General features: G+C 38.9%; 1 protein-coding gene across 1 annotated transcript; it reads right to left on the bottom strand.

Moving 5' to 3' along the window:
* Window positions 1-6,916: 6,916 nt before the first annotated feature.
* LOC138875240 (uncharacterized) lies at window positions 6,917-7,507 on the bottom strand. Its single transcript, XM_070154064.1, has one exon. The coding sequence runs from the start codon at window positions 7,505-7,507 to the stop codon at window positions 6,917-6,919; it is 591 nt and encodes a 196-aa protein (XP_070010165.1).
* Window positions 7,508-23,402: the final 15,895 nt, after the last annotated feature.

Genomic DNA, 23,402 nt, shown 5'->3' with positions numbered 1-23,402 from the left:
ATGATGAAAGGTTGATGTAAAGTAGGCTTGCTCAAGCGGGTTAACTCAGTTGAGCGCCGGTCATGCTCCCTAGGTTCGGGGCGTGATAATGTATCCTGTGAATTGTGACTCCGTTGTTTCCATGGCATTTAGTGTCCTTATTTTGTTGATATCTATGTTTTCACCATGTGATAAAGTAACTGAGTTGTTAATCATGCTAGATATCATGTTTAGGCTTTATGCTAATATTGTTAGGACCGATAGTGGTCGTTTCTTGCTGTCATCTCACTTATTTCTTTGATATTTCGTACTCGATCATATTCATGCATTCATATTATATCTTAGGTTTAGCTGTTGTTTATTGGTACATCATATCATTATTGTTGGGCTAGTTTCATGACATTGTGAGCCCGTGAGTGAGACTGGAGAGATTGATGACTAAGTGAGGCTGAGAGCTTGAATATGAGTGACAGTATAGGATCCGGCGACACGACGCATCATGTTATATTGATTTGTGACTAGATCTGGCTTATGATAGCGCTTGGGCTGTAGGAGCGCCTACGGAGTCTATTCACACCTCTAGTGAGTGCGATTGATTATATTGTGGGATGGATATTCCCTGGACATGGATCTTGTCCGAAGCAGTTATATACCTGGAGATGGATCTTCTCCATGGGTACGGAGGTACTGATGGTCAGTAATGTATATGTTTCAGGATAGATCTTCCCTGGGCCGTATGGGCAATATACAGTACTGAGTGGTTGAGCATGATGAGGGAAAAGTGAGAGAAAGTGAGATTGAGTACTTTGAGAGTGTCAGTACATGATTCATCTCTAAGATACATAGAATTGGCATGCACACCTGATATACAGGCATAAAGATGCATTTTTCCTCATGTTGTATGGCATCACGTCATTCATGACTTTTTACACACATCGATATATGGGCATAGAGAGGTATTTAAAACTTTCTATATGGAAAGAAAGTGAAACATCTTATTTATTGTGAAAAAGATTTTTTTTTTGGAAAAATTATAGTTTTCAAGCTATCTCATAATTTTCGATGATTTCGGTAAAGAATTTGGGTTTTCATTGTTGTTCTTGGAAAGTAGAACTATTTTCGGAAAATTTTGAAAAAAAATATGAACATTTTATTTTTGAGTTACTTCCTTATTTATATGATCTACATTGTTATGAATTATTGTTGGCTATTGGTATTGGACCTGACCAGGTTCCAGCTCGTCACTACTTTCAATCGAAGGTTAGGATTGTTACTTACCAGTACATGGGGTCGGTTATACTGATACTACACTTCTGCACATTACATGCACATGTTGGCTGCTGAGATTGATGTTTTCGATGGGAGCTGGATTTGAGGATGTACCTGCGTTCCTGTTGTAGTTGCCGCTTGTTCATTGTATCCTTAGATTTATAAAACTCTGTTTATGTAATTTTTAAACAGAATAAGTATATTCTTTCTATGAGCTTTGAAAACTCTATTCTCAGAAGCTCATGATTTGTACTACCAGTCTCTGGGAAGTGTATAAGATTCATATAATTCCTTTGTTTAATCTCTTTTAATATTATTGACATTGAATAGTTATTAGTTGGTTTACCTAGCGGGTTGGGCTAGGTGCCACCACGACTAGTGGATTTTGGATCATGATACTTACCATACGAGAATTTTCCCAATACTACCATGTTCAATCCTTGTTGTGTGATGGATTGATGAACTTACTTCTTCTTCCAACAGACAATGGGCTCACCATGAAGGTATTCAATAGCTTTTAGGGCTATGTTGGGTTGCAACTGCATGGGTGCATTTAATGAAGTAGGCTGTAATAGATTTGCATAGGTTTGAACTAGAATAGGGTTTGTAGTTGTTGTTTGAGGCTGTCAAGAGGGTTAAGACGACTGACCAGCCTCAGAAGGCTGGTCAGTAGCCGGAGAAGCCACGAAAACTAGGTTTAGGCATCAAGTTTTAGGGTTTTCTCATGAGAGAGAAGAGAGCATTTTTTGTGTGTCTTAAGAGTACTCTAAGAAAGTTAGCTACATCCAATGAGTTTTGGGAGCCAAAACGAAGATTTGTTTATTTTGATGATTTTTCTGGTATGAATAATTACGAAAATGTCATTTATATTCGTCAAATTTTTAGACTTCCTTTGAAACAACAAAACATCATATCTCCCTCATTTTAAGGCCAAATTGGGTGATTCAAAAGGCAATCTTGGTTGTAATCTCACAAGAATTATGTTTGGCTGATCAAATGTAAGTTTTAGGGTTATCTAGTATCTGATTCGAGATGGAGCTACTGTATTTTTTTTACTTATTCCGGAATATTGTATACGGGCTGTTGCATATGATTGGGGTAAGTATTTTTTAATCGAATTTGTTTTATATTTCATGATTCCAACCTTGAATTTAGAAACTATTTAATGAATCAAATTTAAGAAATTGGGATTTTTTGTAAAACCTCTTCTAAGACATAAATTGATGATTTAAGGGTCGATTTGAGGTCGTATATTGACGAAACACATATATTTGGACTCATACTAGAATGGGTGTGCGAAATTTATGAGTTTTATTGGGTTACAGGGTGCAAACCCGCAGTTGACCTTTTGGGTTATCTTTTTTATTTTAGTTAAATATTGAGCTTTATTAATCAAAATCATTTTCTATGTCTTTTATTTGTGATACTAATTTATTTTGGATGGATTTGAATGTATGGAGGTTTATTTGCACGAGAAGGGAATCTTAGAGCATTGATTTAGCTTACTTGCGATAAGTGTCTCTAACTTTGTTGGGGGAATTTTCCATACTAATTGATATTGTTGCTACATGCGGGGGTAATGCATATACAAGGTAATGAGCATATATGCATATGCAAGGGTTTCCATACTCGGGACGGGGAAAATTATATGCTTCTTTATGCCTTTGTTGAACTTGATGATCCCTTACTTATCCTTTATTTAATTCGATGACTAATAAGCTCAATTATCTGCGTTCGAAATCATGTTAGAATATATGACATCTTAAAAAGAAACTAATGGGTAATTTTTGAGATTCATTTGCATACTTAACTTAATCGTAGTATGAGGAACCTATATCTATACTTCTTATTATCGTGTTACCAGTGCTTCTTTATTTGTAATAAGAGATGATGATTGGGGCCTTAGGGCTATGTTTGCATTTCCATGCAGCTTAAAATGAGATAGGTTTGTTGGTTATAACTCTACGAAAAGAAAGGAATTTGAATTTCTGTTATGATTACTCATTTGTTAAGTAATTTAATGCATTTTACATTGGTTTCTATTATTGTTTATTGTTTTGTATGATACCTTCCATTTGATTTCCTTATGTAGTTACCTATGTGTTTTCCCTTTGGACTATTACTATTATAGATATGCCTTTACCTTATATGTTACTATTACCCCTACACTTCTACTTGATTTACTCCTGCTACATGTCATCTTCGAATTCATGTCTTTACTTGTTATTAGCCCATACATGTTATATGAATCTAATTTTCACGTCACTTACTGGTTAGATGCATTAACATGCTACATGTCGTCACTCAACACATGCTTTCACTTACTACATGTCTTCACTTACTACATGTCTTTACTCACTATATGCTTTTACTCACTATATGCCATCACTTATTAAATTCTTTTTTTTGCTACATGCTTTTACTTGCTACGTTATTTCATATATTGAATCTCTTCATTCAATCCCTATTCTTACTTGACAAACATATTTACTCGTTTCATGTTTTACTCTCTTTTGCTTAACTGGATTGGGTTAATGATAGATTGGTTGTGTGATATGCTTTGTGAAAGCCTTGTCATTATATACGTGTTTACCGTGAAAATGATAATAACAATTAAATTTGATTATGAGGTTCTAAAAATACGTGATCTATTTTTATGCTAGTTGTTAATGTCATGCCCCAAAAACCAAGGGGCGTGACCGGCGCTCGACCGGGTAACCCCAGTCAAGCGAACCTGGGTGCCTTTCCTATCCCACGTGTTACCCCGCGTTTTCATTATCCGTTAACCAAGTGAAATAGACATTTATGATTTAAACACATTCTTACGAGATTTACATAATATACATGGTTACTTAGCGTGGTTTACAAGTTACACTGCCCAAATACAAAATACATAAGTACATAACCCACATTTCCTGTCTACGGAGCTTCTAGGGATACAAAAGAGTGTTACAATACTTGCTGGTAACAAGGCTCCGGCTATACCTTATGAAAATACAAAAATAAGATTTCCGGGAGGAAAAGTGGCATGAGCCACGCAGGGCCTCGAGAGGAAAAAGGGGCTCACTAATACAACTGACGAAAAGTGAAGGAGTGCTGCTGTTGGTGGACTGGAGTACCTGCTATAGAACCACCTACAATTATAACACGAATGTAGCGCCTCCGGCAAAAGGTATGTCAGTACATTTGAATTGTACTGGTATATATGAACAAATTTTACCCCAAGTAAAATCAAGAAATACACAGGTAACAAACAGTAATAGAATCAACAATCCAATGCACATGAAAGGAACAACCAAAGCCAAACAAGTTCCACAATTTCTCTTTTTCCCCTTTCAACATTATTTCATCACATCAATGGTTTCACAACTTTCACATATTTTCATTTCAATAGTGATTTCGATCACTTTTCCACCCTTATTACTTCGGCCACCCTTATCGCCACAACCCACACCTTATAACTTCGTGTTGCGGCGCGCAACCCGATCCTACCGGACAATCAAATTTCACACGAAAATAACAATAATTCACAAATAATTTTCATAACATCAATACCATTTCCATCATATGCAACAGCCCGTATACAATTTAAGTCACAACGATAATTGCCCGCGACAAGTCACGTATGATATTACCACAGTTGTTTCAATTGCATCAATTACGATTTCTTTCCATCTTTTGTTACACAGTTCTTACCACATGAACACATTCACACAAACACACTTGGTTTGTTGCTATTTACTTACATCATTATATCACGAGACTTAACCAACAACGTTCAAAGCATATTAATCACAAGAATCATCATTTCAAGGAAGCACAAGTTCATATCAACAATTCATACATTTGGGCCCAAGTCACCATAGATGTCACCAAGCAGTAATTCATGTACAAGGTGTTGTCATAATCGTTCAACTCATTTACGTCATTTCACAATACCATCTTTCATTACTTACCACGCTGGGTTTTAGCCATTATACACATTCCCACATTTGGACACATTAACGTTCTTTCATTCGTTAACACATACTCCCATATCGTCATCCTCAAGCATTTACAAGCTTAGCACATAATAAGGTAGGCACATCAAATCACTTTTCACAATCACATATAACACGATGGTGTGGAAATCAATTAAGACAATCAATACACATATTTTCATATAAGGTACACATACCATATGCTCGTCACAACAAGGGGATTCTACAAGAGTTAAAGTTAGCCATACATACCTCAAAGAGCTTTTCCTTAAGTTACTACAACGTTCCGTAAATTCTAGCAATGCCAATCTACTTCGAGACATAACAAAATTTAACACAAATTAGGAAGATATTCATAATTCTAGCTCCTTTGAGCATTTTATCAAACACCATATGTGCGTTAAATCTTTATGGTCCTTTTATAGAGGATTTCATCAACCCACAACCCATACTTTACAATCTTTAGCTCAACAATGTTTCTACAAACTTTGAAAACACATGCAAGCAATATAACAACTCCAATTCCCACAAACATTTTTTATAATTACCCATCTTTAGCTAAATTCGAAATTAAAGGTTAGGGTATAGAATCTTACCTCAAGGATGAAGGCCTAGTGTGGTTTTCCTTGTTAATCCTTTAAGATTTGAGCAAGAGTTGTAGAAGAATTGATGAGGGATACTTTCTCACTCTAGGGCACTCTCTCACTCTAAAAATATCTGATTTTTGCTCAAGAAATGGTCCCTTGAATCTATTTGACGAAATGAGGTCGTTTTATAACAAAAACCCAGATTTTTGCACAGCCGCGCCGCATGGGGCGCCTTGGTAATGAAAAATGAATTTAGAAACGAAACTGGAGGTGCTCTGATAATTTACACAGCCGCGCCGTATGGGGCGGCGCGGTAGTGTAAAATGTTGTGTTGCTTTTGGTAATTTGGTCATAACTTTTGGTAGGTGTGTCCGAATGACGAACGGTTTGAAGCGTTGGAAACTAGACTCATTGATAGGTTGTGCATCAAACAAATCCTTATATAACTGGAGATAGGATTGTCCAAAATGAGGTCTTGTGCGCACTCATTTGCAACTTTTGTCTCTTATGAAATTTTCCAACTCGGCTTAGACTTAGGCCTCTTCTTATACCCCAATTCACTTCTACTATGACTTATACATTTATTAACATATCCAATTGATATCCATAATCTCCTTAATCCTTATTTGCATGCAAGATAAAATATTTGGCCTACCTTGGCACCACGAAATCTTAAATTACTAAGCAAAATTTTCTGGGGCTTTACATTCTCCCCCGCTTATGATCATTCGTCCTCGAATGAGGATCAAGTTTCATTCATTATCCATCCTTATGTAACTTCTGCTTTTTTTTTCACTTTATGAAATATATCATCAGCCTGAATTTGGCTAACTCCTTTAATTTCCGAAAATTTTGCCAGAGTTTCCTTTGTAACTAGGACTATCCCCCTGTCAGAGGGCCCCAGATACATATCCTAACAGCATATACACGTTCTATAGACATAACATAACTTGTTCAACACCAACCATGGCCGCATAGGAGACATACATAGTCAAAATGGAATAGTTTAACATAGATCAAATCCAAAAGATAAGAGTTTACAGGAACCAAATGCATGAAAGCTATTACATAACTATTCAAACAACTGTGGGTACTTCTTTCTCATTTTTCCTCGGTTTCCCAAATGGCTTCCTCAACCTGCTGGTTCCGCCATAACACTTTTACAGAGGCAATTTCCTTAGTTCTCAATTTCAGGACTTGCCTATCAAGAATGGCAACTGGAATTTCTTCATAAGATAGTTCTTCATTAACCTCAATAGCTCCAATTGGCACAATAACGGACAGATATCCCACTACCTTCTTCAACATAGACACATGGAAGATCGGATGTACCAACGACATCTCGGGTGGCAGCTCGAGCTTGTATGCCACCTGACCGATCCTCTGAATAATTCTATACGGTCTGACATACCTCGGACTTAACTTCCGTTTCTTCCCGAATCGTATGAGTTCCTTCATGGGAGATACTTTCATGAACACCCAATCATCTACTTGGAATTTCAATTCTCTTCGACGCACGTCTGCATAGGATTTCTGACGACTTTGAGCAGTTTTCATCCTCTCTTGAATGACTTTAACTTTTTCCATAGCATGATGCACAAGATCCGGCCCTAACAGTTCTGCTTCACCAACCTCGAACCACCCAATCGGAGATCTACACCTCTTTCCATACAATGCCTCAAATGGGGCCATCTAAATACTAGCGTGAAAGCTGTTATTGTAAGCAAACTCAAAAAGCGGCAAATGAACATCCCAACTACCTTTGAAATCTAGAACACAAGCTTGCAACATATCTTCAAGTGCCTGAATAGTCCGCTCTGCCAGACCGTTAGTCTACGGATGGAAGGCCATACTGAGATTTACTTGAGTAACCAAACCTTGCTGAAATTTTGTCCGAAAGTTTGCTATGAACTAAGCCCCTCAATTCGAGATAATAGAAACTGGAGTGCCGTGAAGTCTGACTACTTCCTTGATGTACAACTGAGCATAATGTTCTGCAGTATCGGTGGACTTGACTGGCAAGAAGTGCGCTGATTTCGTGAGTCTGTCCACAATCGCCCAATTTGAGTCAAACTTGTGCATAGTGAGAGGTAACCCTACCACAAAATCCATATTGATCATTTGCCATTTCCACGTTAGAATTTTTATGCTTTGTAACAATCCTCCAGGCCTTTGATGTTCAGCCTTCACTTGCTGACAGTTCGGACATTTTACCACAAAGTCCGCCACATCTCTTTTCATGTTATTCCACCAATAAACTTCTTTGAGATCATGATACATTTTAGTAGAACCTGGGTGTACGAAATACCTAGAAGTGTGAGATTTTGCCAAAATCCTTTCCCGAAGACTATCAATATCTAGAACACATAGGCGCTCTTGGCACCATATGGTACCATCATCAATGCCAAAAGAAAAGATGTGATATTGTGTTTATGAATTCCCTCCTTCAGCTGTACCAACAATGGATCGTTTTATTGCTTTTCTTTGACCTCCGCTACAAGCGACGATTCAGCCTTATTCCACACAATTACTCTCCCTTTACTAGAGTCCGCAAGACGAACTCCTAGACTAGCCAACTGGCGAACCTCCCTGGCCAATGGCCTTTGATATATCTCCAAGTGAGCTAACTACCCATAGATTTTCGTCTAAGAGCATCCGCCACAACATTGGCCTTTCCCGGGTGATAGAGAATCTCAATATCATAGTCCTTGAGTAGCCCGAACCATCCTCTATGTCTCAGATTCAACTCCTTTTGTTTAAAAATATATTGAAGGCTCTTGTGGTTCATAAATATATCAACGTGGACCCCATACACATAATGTCGCCAAATCTTTATACAAAACTACCGCCGCGAGTTCTAAACCATGTGCCGGATAGTTCTTTCCATGATTCTTGGGTTGCCTAGAGGCATAAGTGGTCACCTGGCCATGTTCCATCAGTAGTGAACCATCTATATCACATTTCTCTTGCAACTTGCTCTTCCAAATTCTCAACAAAAGACATTACTGGATGATTTTTCTTATAGAACCTTCTATTTCAAAGGAATAACATATCCTAGCCTGCGCACACACCTTAATATCATTAACATGCACGACATTGCATCAAGTGTAATGTAACATTGTGCTCAGACCTTTCCTGGTCAACCTCTTTCCTCCTTGTGTGCCTTACAGGATTTAAGAAACCACTCCACTTTCCCTTGTAAACATTCTCGTGATCTCTTTTTACTGTTCAACACCACCCAAAACGCATATCAACACCCTTCGTACATACTCAATTCAGAATGCACCACTGGCCCGAACAATATATTGGTACCATCTTTTCTTTCTAAATGGAATATTCATTCCCATTCTATTTTACTCATAGTGCATAATTGATAGCCTTATTTTGCCACACACTTGTCTACCTCCGCGAACTTGTAATATCACTGTGCCTGGTTTAATGAGTTTATCATATCACAACTTCACCACCAGTAGTCTTACTTTCCATTATATGTAGACATGAGCTATCTCTAGCTCCTTTAGTTACCATTCAGTGTCACCCAAGTCGATAGCATTACAGTTAGTCCTTTATACCTTCTATTAACACTTGTGCTTCAGGCGAGTCCACCATTCTGATATGAACTGTTTTGCGATAACCATGGACATCTCAATTTATAGATTTTCTTCTTATTTCTTCTCGGCTCATTATTCCTAGCTAGTGAATAGCCACACACTCTTCCACATGTTACATGGTCTTTTTCCTTATTTTTTTTAACCCGCTCACCTCTTAATTCTTGTTAGGATATTCATGAGAAAGTGTGTTCATCCACATATCACTTAACACTTATTTGCTTGTAAGGTTTCCATCAAGCCCAAATACTCTCTTGGGTTATTATAGCATCACATTTATTTCTCCCACTCGTTTCACCTTTCTTAACATCTTGGAACTTTAGTTGAATCGCAATTCCATAATTAACCCATTCTAAAAACTCGCAAAACTTTCACCTTTGATCTATAGTACTTCCTTGGGATGCATTGTCCCAAGCCCTCTAACAAGTATAGAACCCCTTTACAAACCTACTCTTAGTTTCTAGGATCGTTGACCCTATCATTCACATTGCCATGTATGAAGAATATACCTTCCTTAACCTTCCACCTTTTTGGAGGTACTAGTGGTCTATCATTAGCATATCCTTTCAGATAATCACATTATCCATTATCACTTTTCTAGACTACGCCTATCTTCAACAAAAATATTCAAACATCAAATCTACATGGTCTTACTCTTGTTTCATTGTATTTAAGTGGCCTTGCTATGGCCCTTCCTCCCCCACTTAGGGCTAATGTCCCGGATTTTGACACAAGTCTTGAATTTAGCAACTTCATGGACATATTTTTCATTTCTCTATCCCTCACATATATGTTCGAGTATTAGGGAGATTGAAGTCACAATGATATTAACCTCATAAGTCCTTTGCTCTTATTCAGCCACATGGGCTTGGGATTCCAATTCCTCATACCAATATCTTTTAGAAGTGTAACAAACTTCATACACTTATGGGGTTCTTATAACATTCGTAGCATAAGGGTCTTCTCATTATGGGTTCAATTGACTCTCATTTCATAACTTCTTGTCTCCTAGGAGAGACTTGCACTATCATCATCAATCTCCTGGTCATGTCTCCCATATATCACGTGCTTATATAACCAGTTTTCTTTCACACCTTAGGATCATTTACATACTTCTCACACTACCCACATATGCTATTCAAGCTTATATAGCACTTATCATTCAATGTTTCTTTGGAGGTTACAATCATTTTTAACACTTTCTCGAATAAAGTATGCTTCTGGTACTATGTACGTACCTCATATATTTGTACCATTCATTCAACATAAAACATATGCCATCTCCTTAATATTCAGGCCTTTGCCCACTAGTCATTCCATATGACAACATTACTTTAAATAGACGAAAGAGCATCTAAACTTACCTTGAATCTCAACGCACGAGTTATAAGAAAATCTTATAGTAAAGCTTTATCGCACGATCTAGAGTGTTGAAGAAGGGTAACATTCCTAAATGTCCATGTAGCCTCCAATTTATAGATGTGGTAGACAACACACCGATAAGAAGGACTCTACTAGACACGTCTAAGACATCCTAGGACACTTTAAAACCTTAGGCTCTGATACCAAGTTTATCACGCCCAAAAAACCAAGGGGCGCGACCGACGCTCGACCGGGTAACCCCAGTCAAGCAGACCTGGGTGCCTTTCCTATCCCACGTGTTACCCTACATTTTCATTATCCGTTAACCATGTGAAATAGCCATTTATGGTTTAAACACATTCTTAGAGATTTACATAATATACATGGTTACTTAGTGTGGTTTACAAGTTACACTGCCCAAATACAAAATACATAAGTACATAACCCAAATTTCCTGTCTACGGAGCCTCTAGGGATACAAAAGTGTTACAATACTTGCCGGTAACAAGGCTCCGGCTATACCTTATGCAAATACCAAAATAAGATTTCCAGGAGGAAAAGCGACATGAGCCATGCAGGGCCCCGAGAGGAAAAAGGGGCTCAACAATACAACTGACGGAAAGTGAAGGAGTGCTACTATTGGTGGACTGGAGTACCTGCTATAGAACCACCTACAATCATAACATGAATGTAGCGCCCCCGACAAAAGGGACGTCAGTACATTTGAATTGTACTGGTATGTATGAACAAACTTTACCCCAAAATCAAGAAATACACAGGTAACAAACAGTAATAGAATCAACAATCCAATGCACATGAAAGGAACAACCAAAGCCAAACAAGTTCCACAATCTCTCCTTTTCCCCTTTCAACATTATTTCATTACATCAACGGTTTCACAACTTTCACATATTTTCATTTAAATAGTGATTTCGATCACTTTTCCACCCTTATTACCTCGTCCACCCTTATTACCCCGGCCACCCTTATCATCACAACCCACACCTTATAACTTCGTGTTGCGGTGTGCAACCCGATCCCACCGGACAATCAAATTTCACACGACAACAACAATAATTCACAAAGAATTTTCATAACATCAATACCATTTCCATCATATACAATAGCCCGTATACAATTTAAGTCACAACAATAATTGCCCGCGATAAGTCACGTATGATATTACCACAGTTGTTTCAATTGCATCAATTACGATTTCTTTCCATCATTTGTTACACAATTCTTACCACATTCACACATTCACAAACACACTTGGTTTGCTGCCATTTACTTACACCATTATATCGCGAGACTTAACTAACAACGTTCAAAGCATATTAATCACAAGAATCATCATTTCAAGGAAGCACAAGTTCATATCAACAATTCATACATTTGGGCCCAAGACACCATAGATGTCACCAAGCAGTAATTCATGTACAAGGTGTTGTCATAATCGTTCAACTCATTTACGTCATTTCACAATACCATCTTTCCTTACTTACCATGCGGGGTTTAGCCATTATACACATTCCCACATTTGGACACATTAACGTTCTTTCATTCGTTAACACATACTCCCATATCGTCATCCTCAAGCATTTACAAGATTAGCACATAATAAGGTAGGCACATCAAATCACTTTTCACAATCACATATAACACGGTGGTGTGGAAATCAACTAAGACAATCAATACACATATTTTCATATAAGGTACACATACCATATGCTCGTCACAACAAGGGGATTCTACAAGAGTTAAAGTTAGCCATACATACCTCAAAGAGCTTTTCCTTAAGTTACTACAACGTTCCGTAAATTCTAGCAATGCCAATCTACTTCGAGACATAACAAAATTTAACACAAATTAGGAAGATATTCATAATTCTAGCTCCTTTGAGCATTTTATCAAACACCATATGTGCGTTAAATCTTTATGGTCCTTTTATAGAGGATTTCATCAACCCACAACCCATACTTTACAATCTTTAGCTCAACAATGTTTCTACAAACTTTGAAAACACATGCAAGCAATATAACAACTCCAATTCCCACAAACATTTTTTATAATTACCCATCTTTAGCTAAATTCGAAATTAAAGGTTAGGGTATAGAATCTTACCTCAAGGATGAAGGCCTAGTGTGGTTTTCCTTGTTAATCCTTTAAGATTTGAGCAAGAGTTGTAGAAGAATTGATGAGGGATACTTTCTCACTCTAGGGCACTCTCTCACTCTAAAAATATCTGATTTTTGCTCAAGAAATGGTCCCTTGAATCTATTTGATGAAGTGAGGTCGTTTTATAACAAAAACTATGATAATTTACACAGCCGCGCCGCATGGGGCGGCACGGTAGTGTAAAATTCTGCACTGCTTTTGGTAATTTGGTCATAACTTTTGGTAAATGTGTCCGAAAGATGAACAGTTTAAAGCGTTGGAAACTAGAGTCAAAGACCTTTTATTTGATAGGTTTTGTATCACACAAATCCTTATATAACTGGAGATATGATTGTCCAAAGTGAGGTCTTATGTGCACTCATTTGCAACTTTCGTCTCTTATGAAATTTTCCAACTTGGCTTAGACTTAGGCCTCTGCTTAGACCCCAATTCACTTTTACTATGAGTTATACACTTATTAACATATCCAATTGATATCCATAACTACATCGCGCCCTGCTGGGGCTGGAGAACGCACAGATGATGTGGCAGTTGAAGAACCGGATGACTGAGCAAATTCCCCACCCATGCCCTGACTGGGCGCACGACAGTCCCGCTGGATATGACCTCTCACCCCACATCTATAACACACTGGAATATCGAAATAAAAAGTCTCTGAAAGGAACCTCCCACACTTGGGGCATGAAGCCCTCCCTTACTGCTGTGATCTCCCTCCTGGACGACTGGAATGATGGGGTCTCCTACTGTCTGAACCTGATCTCAAATGACTGCCCTGCTAATAACTATGCACAGATGGCGGTGCGCTTGCTGAGGACTGGGCATATGAATGGGACGGCCCTGATGGCCCTCTTCCCGGAACTGGTCGCCCTGAGTGACCCGCTGATCGGGCCGTACTGCTACTCTCCCTTTCTGCTAGTATTTTCAACTTCCTAGCCTCTGTGGCCTGAGCGAACCCAACAATCTTCCCATAATTCATATCCGAGTGTAAGGCCGTTGTAGTAGCCTCATTCACCTACAAAGGACTAAGACCCTGAACGAATCACCGAACTCTAGCATCCATGGTCGACACTAACTGAGGAGCATACTTGGACAACCTCACAAACTCCATGTGGTACTCCCAAACACTCATACTACCCTTCTTGAGGACCTCAAACTCTGTGGCATGGGCCGCCATTGTCTCGGCAGGCAAGAAGTGATCCATGAATGCATCTACAAACTCATCCCATTTAGCCACAGGTATTCCCTCCCCACGGGAATCCTCCCACATCTCGAATCACGAATATGCTGATCCCCTCAACATGTATGAAGCCAACTCAACCCCTTTCGTCTCTGTAGCCTTCATCACTCGAAGGGTCTTATACATTTCATCAAGGAATTCATGCGGATCAGCCTCTGGGTCTGTGCCCGTGAACTCTGGAGGGGCCAACCGCAGAAACTGGTTGACTCTGGAGCTGGCAGAATCTCCCTGTCCGCTGGGGGCGCAGGGGCATCATGAGATTTCTGGGCCTGAGCGGCCACTAACTGGGTCAACATATGGATGGCTTCTCTAAGGTCCCCATCATAAACCCTGGGACCGGAAGCTGGAATTGCATCAAGATCAAGCATATCAGCGGGAGGGATGGTAGCACCCTTTGCCGCAGCTGGAATAGGAATACTTGGATCTGGAATAGATGGGCCAGGCATATTCGAGACCGGGGAGTCACTCTTACCCACGACATCAGGTACATGATTCACAGCCACACTTGGGGTGGCATTGGCCCCGAGGCCGAGTCTAGCTCTCTTCTTAGGTGCCATTACTGAAAATTTGGAACAGAGCACGAGTTAGATGTAAATACTTCCACTTTTCACTTCACCGCACGATATAGAGTAACAAACAAGAAGGTAATTTCCTAAATGCCCATGTAGCCTCCAACTTATATATGTGGTCGACAACACACCGATAAGGAGGACTCTACTAGACACGGCTCCGAGACATCCTAGGACACTTTAAAACCTTAGGCTCTGATACCAAGTTTGTCACGCCCCAAAAATCGAGGGGCGCAACCAGCGGTCGACCGGGTAGCCCCCAGCCAAGCGAACCTGGGTGCCTTTCCTATTCCACGTGATACCCTGCGTTTCCATTACCTATTAACCAAGTGAAATAGCCATTTATAAATTTAAACACATTCTTACAAGATTTACATAACATACATAATTACTTAGCATTGTTTACAAGTTATACTCCCCAAAATACATAAGTACATAACCCATGTTTCCTGTCTACGGAACCTCTAAATGCAACTCAAGAATAATACGGAAATGCCGGCAACAAGGCTCCGGCTATACCTTACACAAATACCAAATAAGACTCCGGGAAGAAAAGCGGCATGAGCCACGCAAGGCCCCGAGGGGAAAGGGGCTCACCAATTCAACTGACGGGAGGTGAAGGAGTGCTACTGTCGGTGGGCTGGAGTACCTGCTATGGAACCACCTACAATCATAACACGAATATAGTGCCCCCGACAAAAGGGATATCAGTACATTTGAATTATACTGGTATGTATAAACAAACTTTACCCCAAGTAATATCAAGAAATACACAGATAACAAACAGTAATAGAATCAACAATCAAATGCACATGAAAGGAACAACCAAAGCCAAACAACTCCACAATCTTTCATTTTCCCCTTTCAACATTATTTCATCACATCAATGGTTTCACAACTTTCACATATTTTTATTTCAATAGTGATTTTGATCATTTTTCCACCCTTATTACCTCGGCCACCCTTATTACCTCAGCCACCCTTATCACTACAACCCACACCTTATTACTTCGTGTTGCGGCGCGCAACCCGATCCCACCGGACAATCATATTTCACACAACAACAACAACGACTCACAAGGAGTGTTCATAAACATCAATACCAATTCCAACATATATAATAACCCGTACACAATTCAAGTCACAACAATAATTGCCCACAACAGGTCACATATGATATTGCCACAGTTGTTTCAATTGTATCAATTATGATTTCTTTCCATCGTTTGTTCCACAGCTCTTACCACGTAACACATTCATACCCACACGCACTTATGTTATTGCCCTTTTACTCACACCACTATAACGGAAAACTTAACCAACAACATTCAAGGCACATTAATCACAAGAATTTCACAAATAGTCCACATAAGTAACACATACCAATTACTCGCACACCAACAAGGTGACTTTACAAAGGTTAAGGTTAGCCATACATACCTGGAGTCGAATTCCCTTTTTAACTTCTACTTTCAATTCACCAACAACCTAGTACCGTCAATCTAGTTCACAAGTTAGCACATATAACATAGAATTGAAGTTCACAAACTCAGCCCGAACTTACTTAGGTTTCCAACCCCTCTTTTGCAAATCTTTAGTTCTACCCAATTCCTCTTACTAGATTCTAGGTTTTAAAGGACATGCATGTGTATCTCAACTTCCATTTTCAAGAATTAACGCATGAGAATCCCCCTTTTTGTTTAAATCTGAAAACAATGAAAAAGGGTTGGGGATTTTACCTTCAAGAATGGAGATGAAGACAATTACTTGAAATTTCCCGACCTGGATGACTTTGAAAAATCAAATTGATGGAAATAACACTTTCTCTCTCAAGAATTCTCTCTTCCCTCTCTCTAGTTTTGTTCAGAAAATAGGTTAAAATGAGGGGTTGGGGTGTTTTATTGAAGAAGGGGTTGGGTTTAAAATTTAGAAAATTGGAGCCCCGAGTCAGGTATACGATTGCATATGTGACCGCAGAGTGGAAATGCGGTCTGCAGAATGGACTGCAAAAGTGCTCCCAACATCTAAACACACTGCCTGGGTATGCGGCAAAAATGCGGTCCGCATACCCGTTCTGCGGTCGCATAATGCACCGCAGAACTGCCCCTCTCAAAAATCCCAAGGAAAATATACGACAACTATACAGTCCACATATCGGTTATGCGATCGCATATTTAACCTCAAATTCGACCAACACTGACTCACTTTGCGGCGATTATGCGGTCCGCATACCTGATATGCGACCGCATTCTCGACCGCAGAATCGCATTTTCCGGAAAACAGTATTTCTTGACTTTTTATAGCATAGATCAGTATAATAAGGGTCCGAACTACCAGATTTTGAGTACAAGTTTTCACAGGGCCTTAAAGACCCCCTACTGTAGACGTCCTCCAAGTGTCAGTTTTTGGTTGGTGAGTTCCACCTCTTCTTAGAATATTACCAAGTTAGGGTTTTAAAGGTGTTTGGTTGTTTTATGAGGATGTAGGGATCCCCGTCCCGACTTGTATATATTATGGTAATACATACTTAGAGGTTTTGCAGACAATATCATGTATATAGTTTTGTGTATGATATGTCTACGGCCTAGTCGACCCCTATGTATATAAACTTTTTTCTAAATTAGTTATGCGAGTTAAGTCTTAATATTGTTACTTATATATATGGATGTTGTCGTAATATCCCGTGATAGATTTGAGAATAAACAAGGATAAGGTACATGGTGCTCGATTGGGTAGGACTTGATATTATAATTGATATGGATTGATTAGCCTTTTGTTATGCTAACATCAAGTATAGACCAAAGGTAGTTTGATTTCAGTTTCCAGGAAAGCCTATTTTAGAATGGAAAGATAATACCGCATTGCCAAGAGGTAAATTTATCTCCTATCTCAAGGCAAGGAAGATAATCAGAAAGAACTACATTTATCACTAAGTTCGGGTTTGGGATGTGGAAGTAGAGTTACCAACCATTTATTCCATCCCTATGGTGAATAAGTTTTCCGATGTTTTTCCTGATGAGCTTCCGAGTCTTCCACCAAGCGAGAAATTGAGTTTGTTATTGACGAACTACAAGATACTCACCCAATATCTATTCCTCCCTATAGAATGTCCCCCGCATAGCTAAAAAAGTTAAAGGAATAACTGAGGGACTTGCCTGAAAAAGGTTTTATCAAACCTAGTACGTCACCACGGGGAGCACCTGTGTTGTTTGTGAGAAAGAAAGATGGTTCCTTACGAATGTGTATTGATTATAGGCAATTGAATATGGTGACAATCAAGAATAAGTACCCGCTCCCAAGAATTGATGATTTATTTGATCAGTTATAAGGTGCCAAGTGTTTCTCAAAGATAAACACGAAGTCTGGGTACCATCAGGTAAGGGTTAAGGATGCAGATATTCTGAAGATTGCATTCAGGACTAGATATGGGCACTTTGAGTTTCGAGTTATGTTGTTCGATCTGACCAATGCCCAAGCAGTATTCATGGATTTAATGAACCGTGTGTTCAGGACTTTTTTTTGATCTGTTCGTAATTGTATTTATTGATGATATATTGGTATATTCTCGTTCAGAGGCTGAGCATGTAGATCACTTGCGTATTGTACCTAGAGTTAAACAAAAAGGGAAGTTGTATGCAAGATTCTCTAAATGTGAATTCTGATTGAACTCTGTAGTTTTGCTTGGACGTATTATTTCGAGTAAAGACATCCGAGTGAATACGCAAGAGACTGAGGTAGTGAAGACTTTTCCTAGACCCACAACACCGACGAAGGTTTGTAGCTTCTCCGTTTGGCAGGTTATTACAAGAAACATGTAATTGTCTCGCTTAATGTTCCGGAATAACATAAGGAAATCTATGATAAAAGTAAGTTGAAGAAATATTGTAAATAAGTATAAATAGATATGTGTAGGTTGCAAGCTAAAGTATGGTAGAGAGACAAGGTTTTAGGAAGACACGTGGAAGGATAAGAAAAGATGAAGAAAACGGTGATGAGGATGGATAAGTCCTTGGGGTTAATCTCATAAGAGAGATGATGGCTTCTCTAAGTTATAGAAGGTTCAGTATAGCCCGAATGAACTCAAAGGAGTCTAAGACTAGTAACGTTTAGAATAGATGAAATGTTGCCCTAATAGTGGGATAAGGGCAAAGTTATGAAGGATAAAAGATGAAGTTTGGGCCTCCGAAGAGGGGAATTTCCTGAATTGTACAAGATTAAGATAACCATGTAAGTTAACTCAAAAGGGAACTAGGTTTCAATGGACTGACGCTTACGAATGAAGTTTTCCAGGCCTTAAAGGACAAATTAACTTCAGCACCGGTTCTAACACTGCCAGAAGGGACCGATGGTTAGATTATCTACTATGACGCTTTAGGCATTGGGTTGGGATGTGTGCTAATGTAGCATGGTAAGGTTGTGGCTTATGCTTTTAGACAACTAAGAAAGCAGGAGAAGAACTACCCAACCCACGATTTAGAGTTAGCCACGGTGATTCATGCACTAAAGATGTGGGGAAACTACTTGTATGGCATTCATGTTGATATCTATACGGATCATAAGAGCCTCCAGTACATCTTCAAGCAAAAGGAATTGAATCTACGTCAAATGAGATGGTTGGAGCTACTTAAAGACTATGACGTTGAATTTTATACCATCCGGGGAAGGCGAACATAGTAGCCGACGCCCTCAGCCGTAGATCTATGGGTAGCCAATCGTATTTCCAGCCAGAAAAGAAGGGAATAGCCCATGAGGTTCATCATCTAGCTAGTCTTGGAGTTCGGTTACTAGACTTAGGTGACATTGGAATTACTTTTCAAGATACGACAACATCCTCTTTAGCAACTGAAGTAAAGGGATGTCAGTACGTGGATCCTGAGTTAGTTAATTATAGGGATACCACCCTTTAGAAGGAGAAGAAGCCGTTTGAAATTACAAAAGATGGGGTCATCAGATATCGAGGACGATTAGGTGTACCTAGTGTTGCAGGGCTGCGTTGGCAGGTTATGGGAGAAACTCACTATTCTCTTTATTCTATCCATCCAGGAGCAACAAAAATGTATCATGATATCAAGTAAGTGTATTAGTGGGACAAAATGAAAAAAGATATAGCAGAATTTGTTGCCCAGTGTCCTAACTATCAGCAGGTTAAGATTTGAGCATACAAAACCCGATGAATTATTGCAGGCTATGGAGATTCCGACTTGGAAATGGTAAATGATTAATATGGACTTCATCATAGGCTTACCTCGTACCCAGCGTAAGTTTGATTCGATATGGGTGATTGTTGATAGGCTTACAAAGTCAGCCCATTTTCTGCCTGTTAGAACTACATATTCCTCAGAGGATTATGCGAGGCTTTATATCAAGGAGATAGTACGAATGCATGGTGTCCCTGTGTCTATCATCTCGGATAGAGGAGCTCAATTTACAGCTAACTTCTGGAGGTCCTTCCAAAGAGGATTAGGGACTCAAGTAAGTCTCAATATAGCATTTCATCCCCAGATAGATGAACAGACCGAGCGTACTATTCAAACACTAGAGGGTATGTTACGAGCTTGTGTAATAGACTTCAAAGGTAGATGGGATGATCATTTGTCGCTTATTGAGTTCGCATATAATAATAGCTACAATTCCAGCATTCAGATTGCTCCATATGAAGCTCTTTACGGACAAAATTGTAGGTCGCCTATAGGGTGGTTCGATGTTGGAGAATATGGATTACATGGGCCAGACTTGGTTCAGCAAGCCATAGAAAAAGTAAAGTTGATTCGGTATTATCTATTGACAGCTCAGAGTCGTTAGAAGTCATATTCTGAAGTGCGGCGTCGAGATTTAGAGTTGAGGGTTGATGACTGGGTATTCTTAAAAGTGTCACCTATGAAGAGTGTGATGATGTTTGGCAAGAACGACAAACATAGCCCACGGTATATTGGGCCTTATAGGATCATTTGGAGAGTGGGCCAAGTAGCATATGAGTTAGAATTGCCCTCGGAATTGGAGTCTATTCATCGAGTTTTTCACGTATCTATGTTACGGAAGTGCATTGGCAAATCCTACCTGAGTGGTGACCATGAATGATGTATAGATTACAAAAGACTTATCATACGAGGAAGTTTCGGTGGCCATCCTAGACCAACAAATCCACAAGCTGCGGAAAAAGGAGGTAGCCTCCGTGAAAGTACATTGGAGGAATAACAATGTGGAAGAAAGGACTTGGGAGGCCGAGAAAGACATGAAGTATAGATATCCCTACTTATTTCCTCCTCCAAAGAAGTATCTGACTGAGACATCATAACTATAAGGTACGTGTATAATTCTTGCGTTGGTCATGGTCGTTGGTCATGTGAGGCCATTATCGTTATTCATAACTATGGTCCTGTATAGAGTTAGATTATTAAGCGTCTATAGGAAGATAACCCTGCCAAAGTTATACAGAACTCGGATAGTCGAACATTCGAGGACGAATCTTTCTAAGGGGGGAAGGATGTTACATCTCGCGTTTTCGTACGTTAAAATTTCATTTTTAGTTAACCGACGTAAACTCGGGGGTGAGATCATCTTGACGTTAACGTACTTATGCTATTTATAACAAGCGATAAATAAGTATTATGAAGGATAAAAGGGTACACAGATAAAAAAAAATGAGTTTTGTTAAAAGTAGCTAATTTGGAATAAAATACGGGTCGAGCGATAATAGCCGATAATTACGAACTAGTACATTGCAAGGTACCATATGACCACGGTATTATAATATATAAAGTATATGTGAAGTATTTTAAAAATAAATAGAATTTTAAATAATTTATGGTAAATTTTAAATTATGCGGGTAATGGATTAATTATCGGATAACGAAACATTACCCGGTTAACTAATAAGTGGATAAAAATTAATAAAATTAACCCCCAAAAACGTGGCACAAGGCTACTACTCAAAAAAGGTGAGTCACTAATCCTAAATCTAGGTGTCTACCTAATAACCTAACGTGACTTAAAGTCTTAGCAAGACTTGTAAGTCTTATCCAATTTAGACCATCTGCCCTTAATGCTTCGGTTGGTCTAATATGAATTGAGGCCTTAAAGCTTATGAAAGTAGGAGGTTGAAAATAGAAGCTTTAACCATGCTTCAAAAAAAACGTTGATCAAGTTTTAGTTTAAAACAATTATTTAGTTTGGAGGCAGAACAAATTCATTCGAGATTTCATGATTTCAAGCAGCATTTCGTCCATATTTCGCAGAAGCATATTCGTTTGAATAATTCCAGGAACAGGTATGTTCAGGCTCTCCCTTCTTTTTTTGGCATGATCCAAATTATACTGAAGAGACGAGCAAATACACAGTTTCTATAAATTACTCTACTCATAGAAATAGTGGGGGTGTCTATTCTTGATTCCCCATGAAAAATATTATTATCTTCTGTTCATGGGTCTTAGAATAATACATAGTTGAAAAGGTTTATCCGGAAGAAATATTGAAATTATTACGTATTTTAATGCATTTCACTCATTTATATATTTGTATTGACCCATAACCAGATGGCGTTATATACGCGTATATATGTAAATATATGTATATAGGATATGAGAAAAGGTTACGACGTTATATACGCACCACCACCTGATCAGCTGGTATAGGATGATGATGTTGCCCACAGTGGCTGAAATATGATTCATACGGCGTTATATATGCGTGTATATATATATATATATATATATATATATATATATATATATATATATGTATATGGGATATGGGAAGAGATTATGATGTTATATACCTACCACCACCTGATCAGCTGGTATATGTTGATGATGTACCCATAGTGGCCGAGACGATATGATGTGATGCCCTATGTGGCTTGATGATATTATGTACACCCATACCTATGCATGGCACGACATTTATACACATGTGCATGATATAATAAACATTTCAGAATTTACAAAGTTATTCAGATTTAAAGGTATTTTTGTGTTCCATGTTTCATCTATGTCTTTTACGTACTGATTTTCATGCCTTACATACTCACTACATTTTTCGTACTGATGCCCTATTTCACGGGGCCTGCATTTCATGCCTGCAGGTGCAGGTAGTCAAGCTGACGGTCCCCCTTCTTAGGATCCCTGATCAGCGAGAGTTGGCATGCTCCATTTGATCCGGAGTTGCTTTTGATTTTTGTACGATACGTTTATATATATATATATATATATATATATATATATATATATATATATATGTATGTATGTATATGGGTATGACATGGCTGAGTCCCGTCTTTGTACAGTTATGTTTCTGTTAGAGGTATGTGGATAGTATGTCTAGTGGGATTGTATGTGGCCTTGTCGGCTTTCAGTTTTGGATGTATAGTTGTCTATAGCAGCCTTGCCGGCTCGCCCACTGTATTCTGACTGTATATGTGCATACGCCATGGAGGCAGGTTTCCTTCATGTATGTTAATTTTTTAATGCAGCATATGTTATTCAGGTTCATATTTTAGACGCATGCTTAGGGGCGTTTGACAGGTAGGACTCAGGCACCCATCGCAGCCCATCGTTTGGGTCGTGACATAAATAAGCACATAACAATCATGGAAGAAATATAGAGTAAATGACTCAACTTGTAAGTCTGGATAACTC

The sequence above is a fragment of the Nicotiana sylvestris genome, chromosome 8, assembly GCF_000393655.2.
Source record: "Nicotiana sylvestris chromosome 8, ASM39365v2, whole genome shotgun sequence".
NCBI classification, from domain to species: domain Eukaryota; kingdom Viridiplantae; phylum Streptophyta; class Magnoliopsida; order Solanales; family Solanaceae; genus Nicotiana; species Nicotiana sylvestris.
This window is presented reverse-complemented; position numbering and strand designations above follow the sequence as displayed.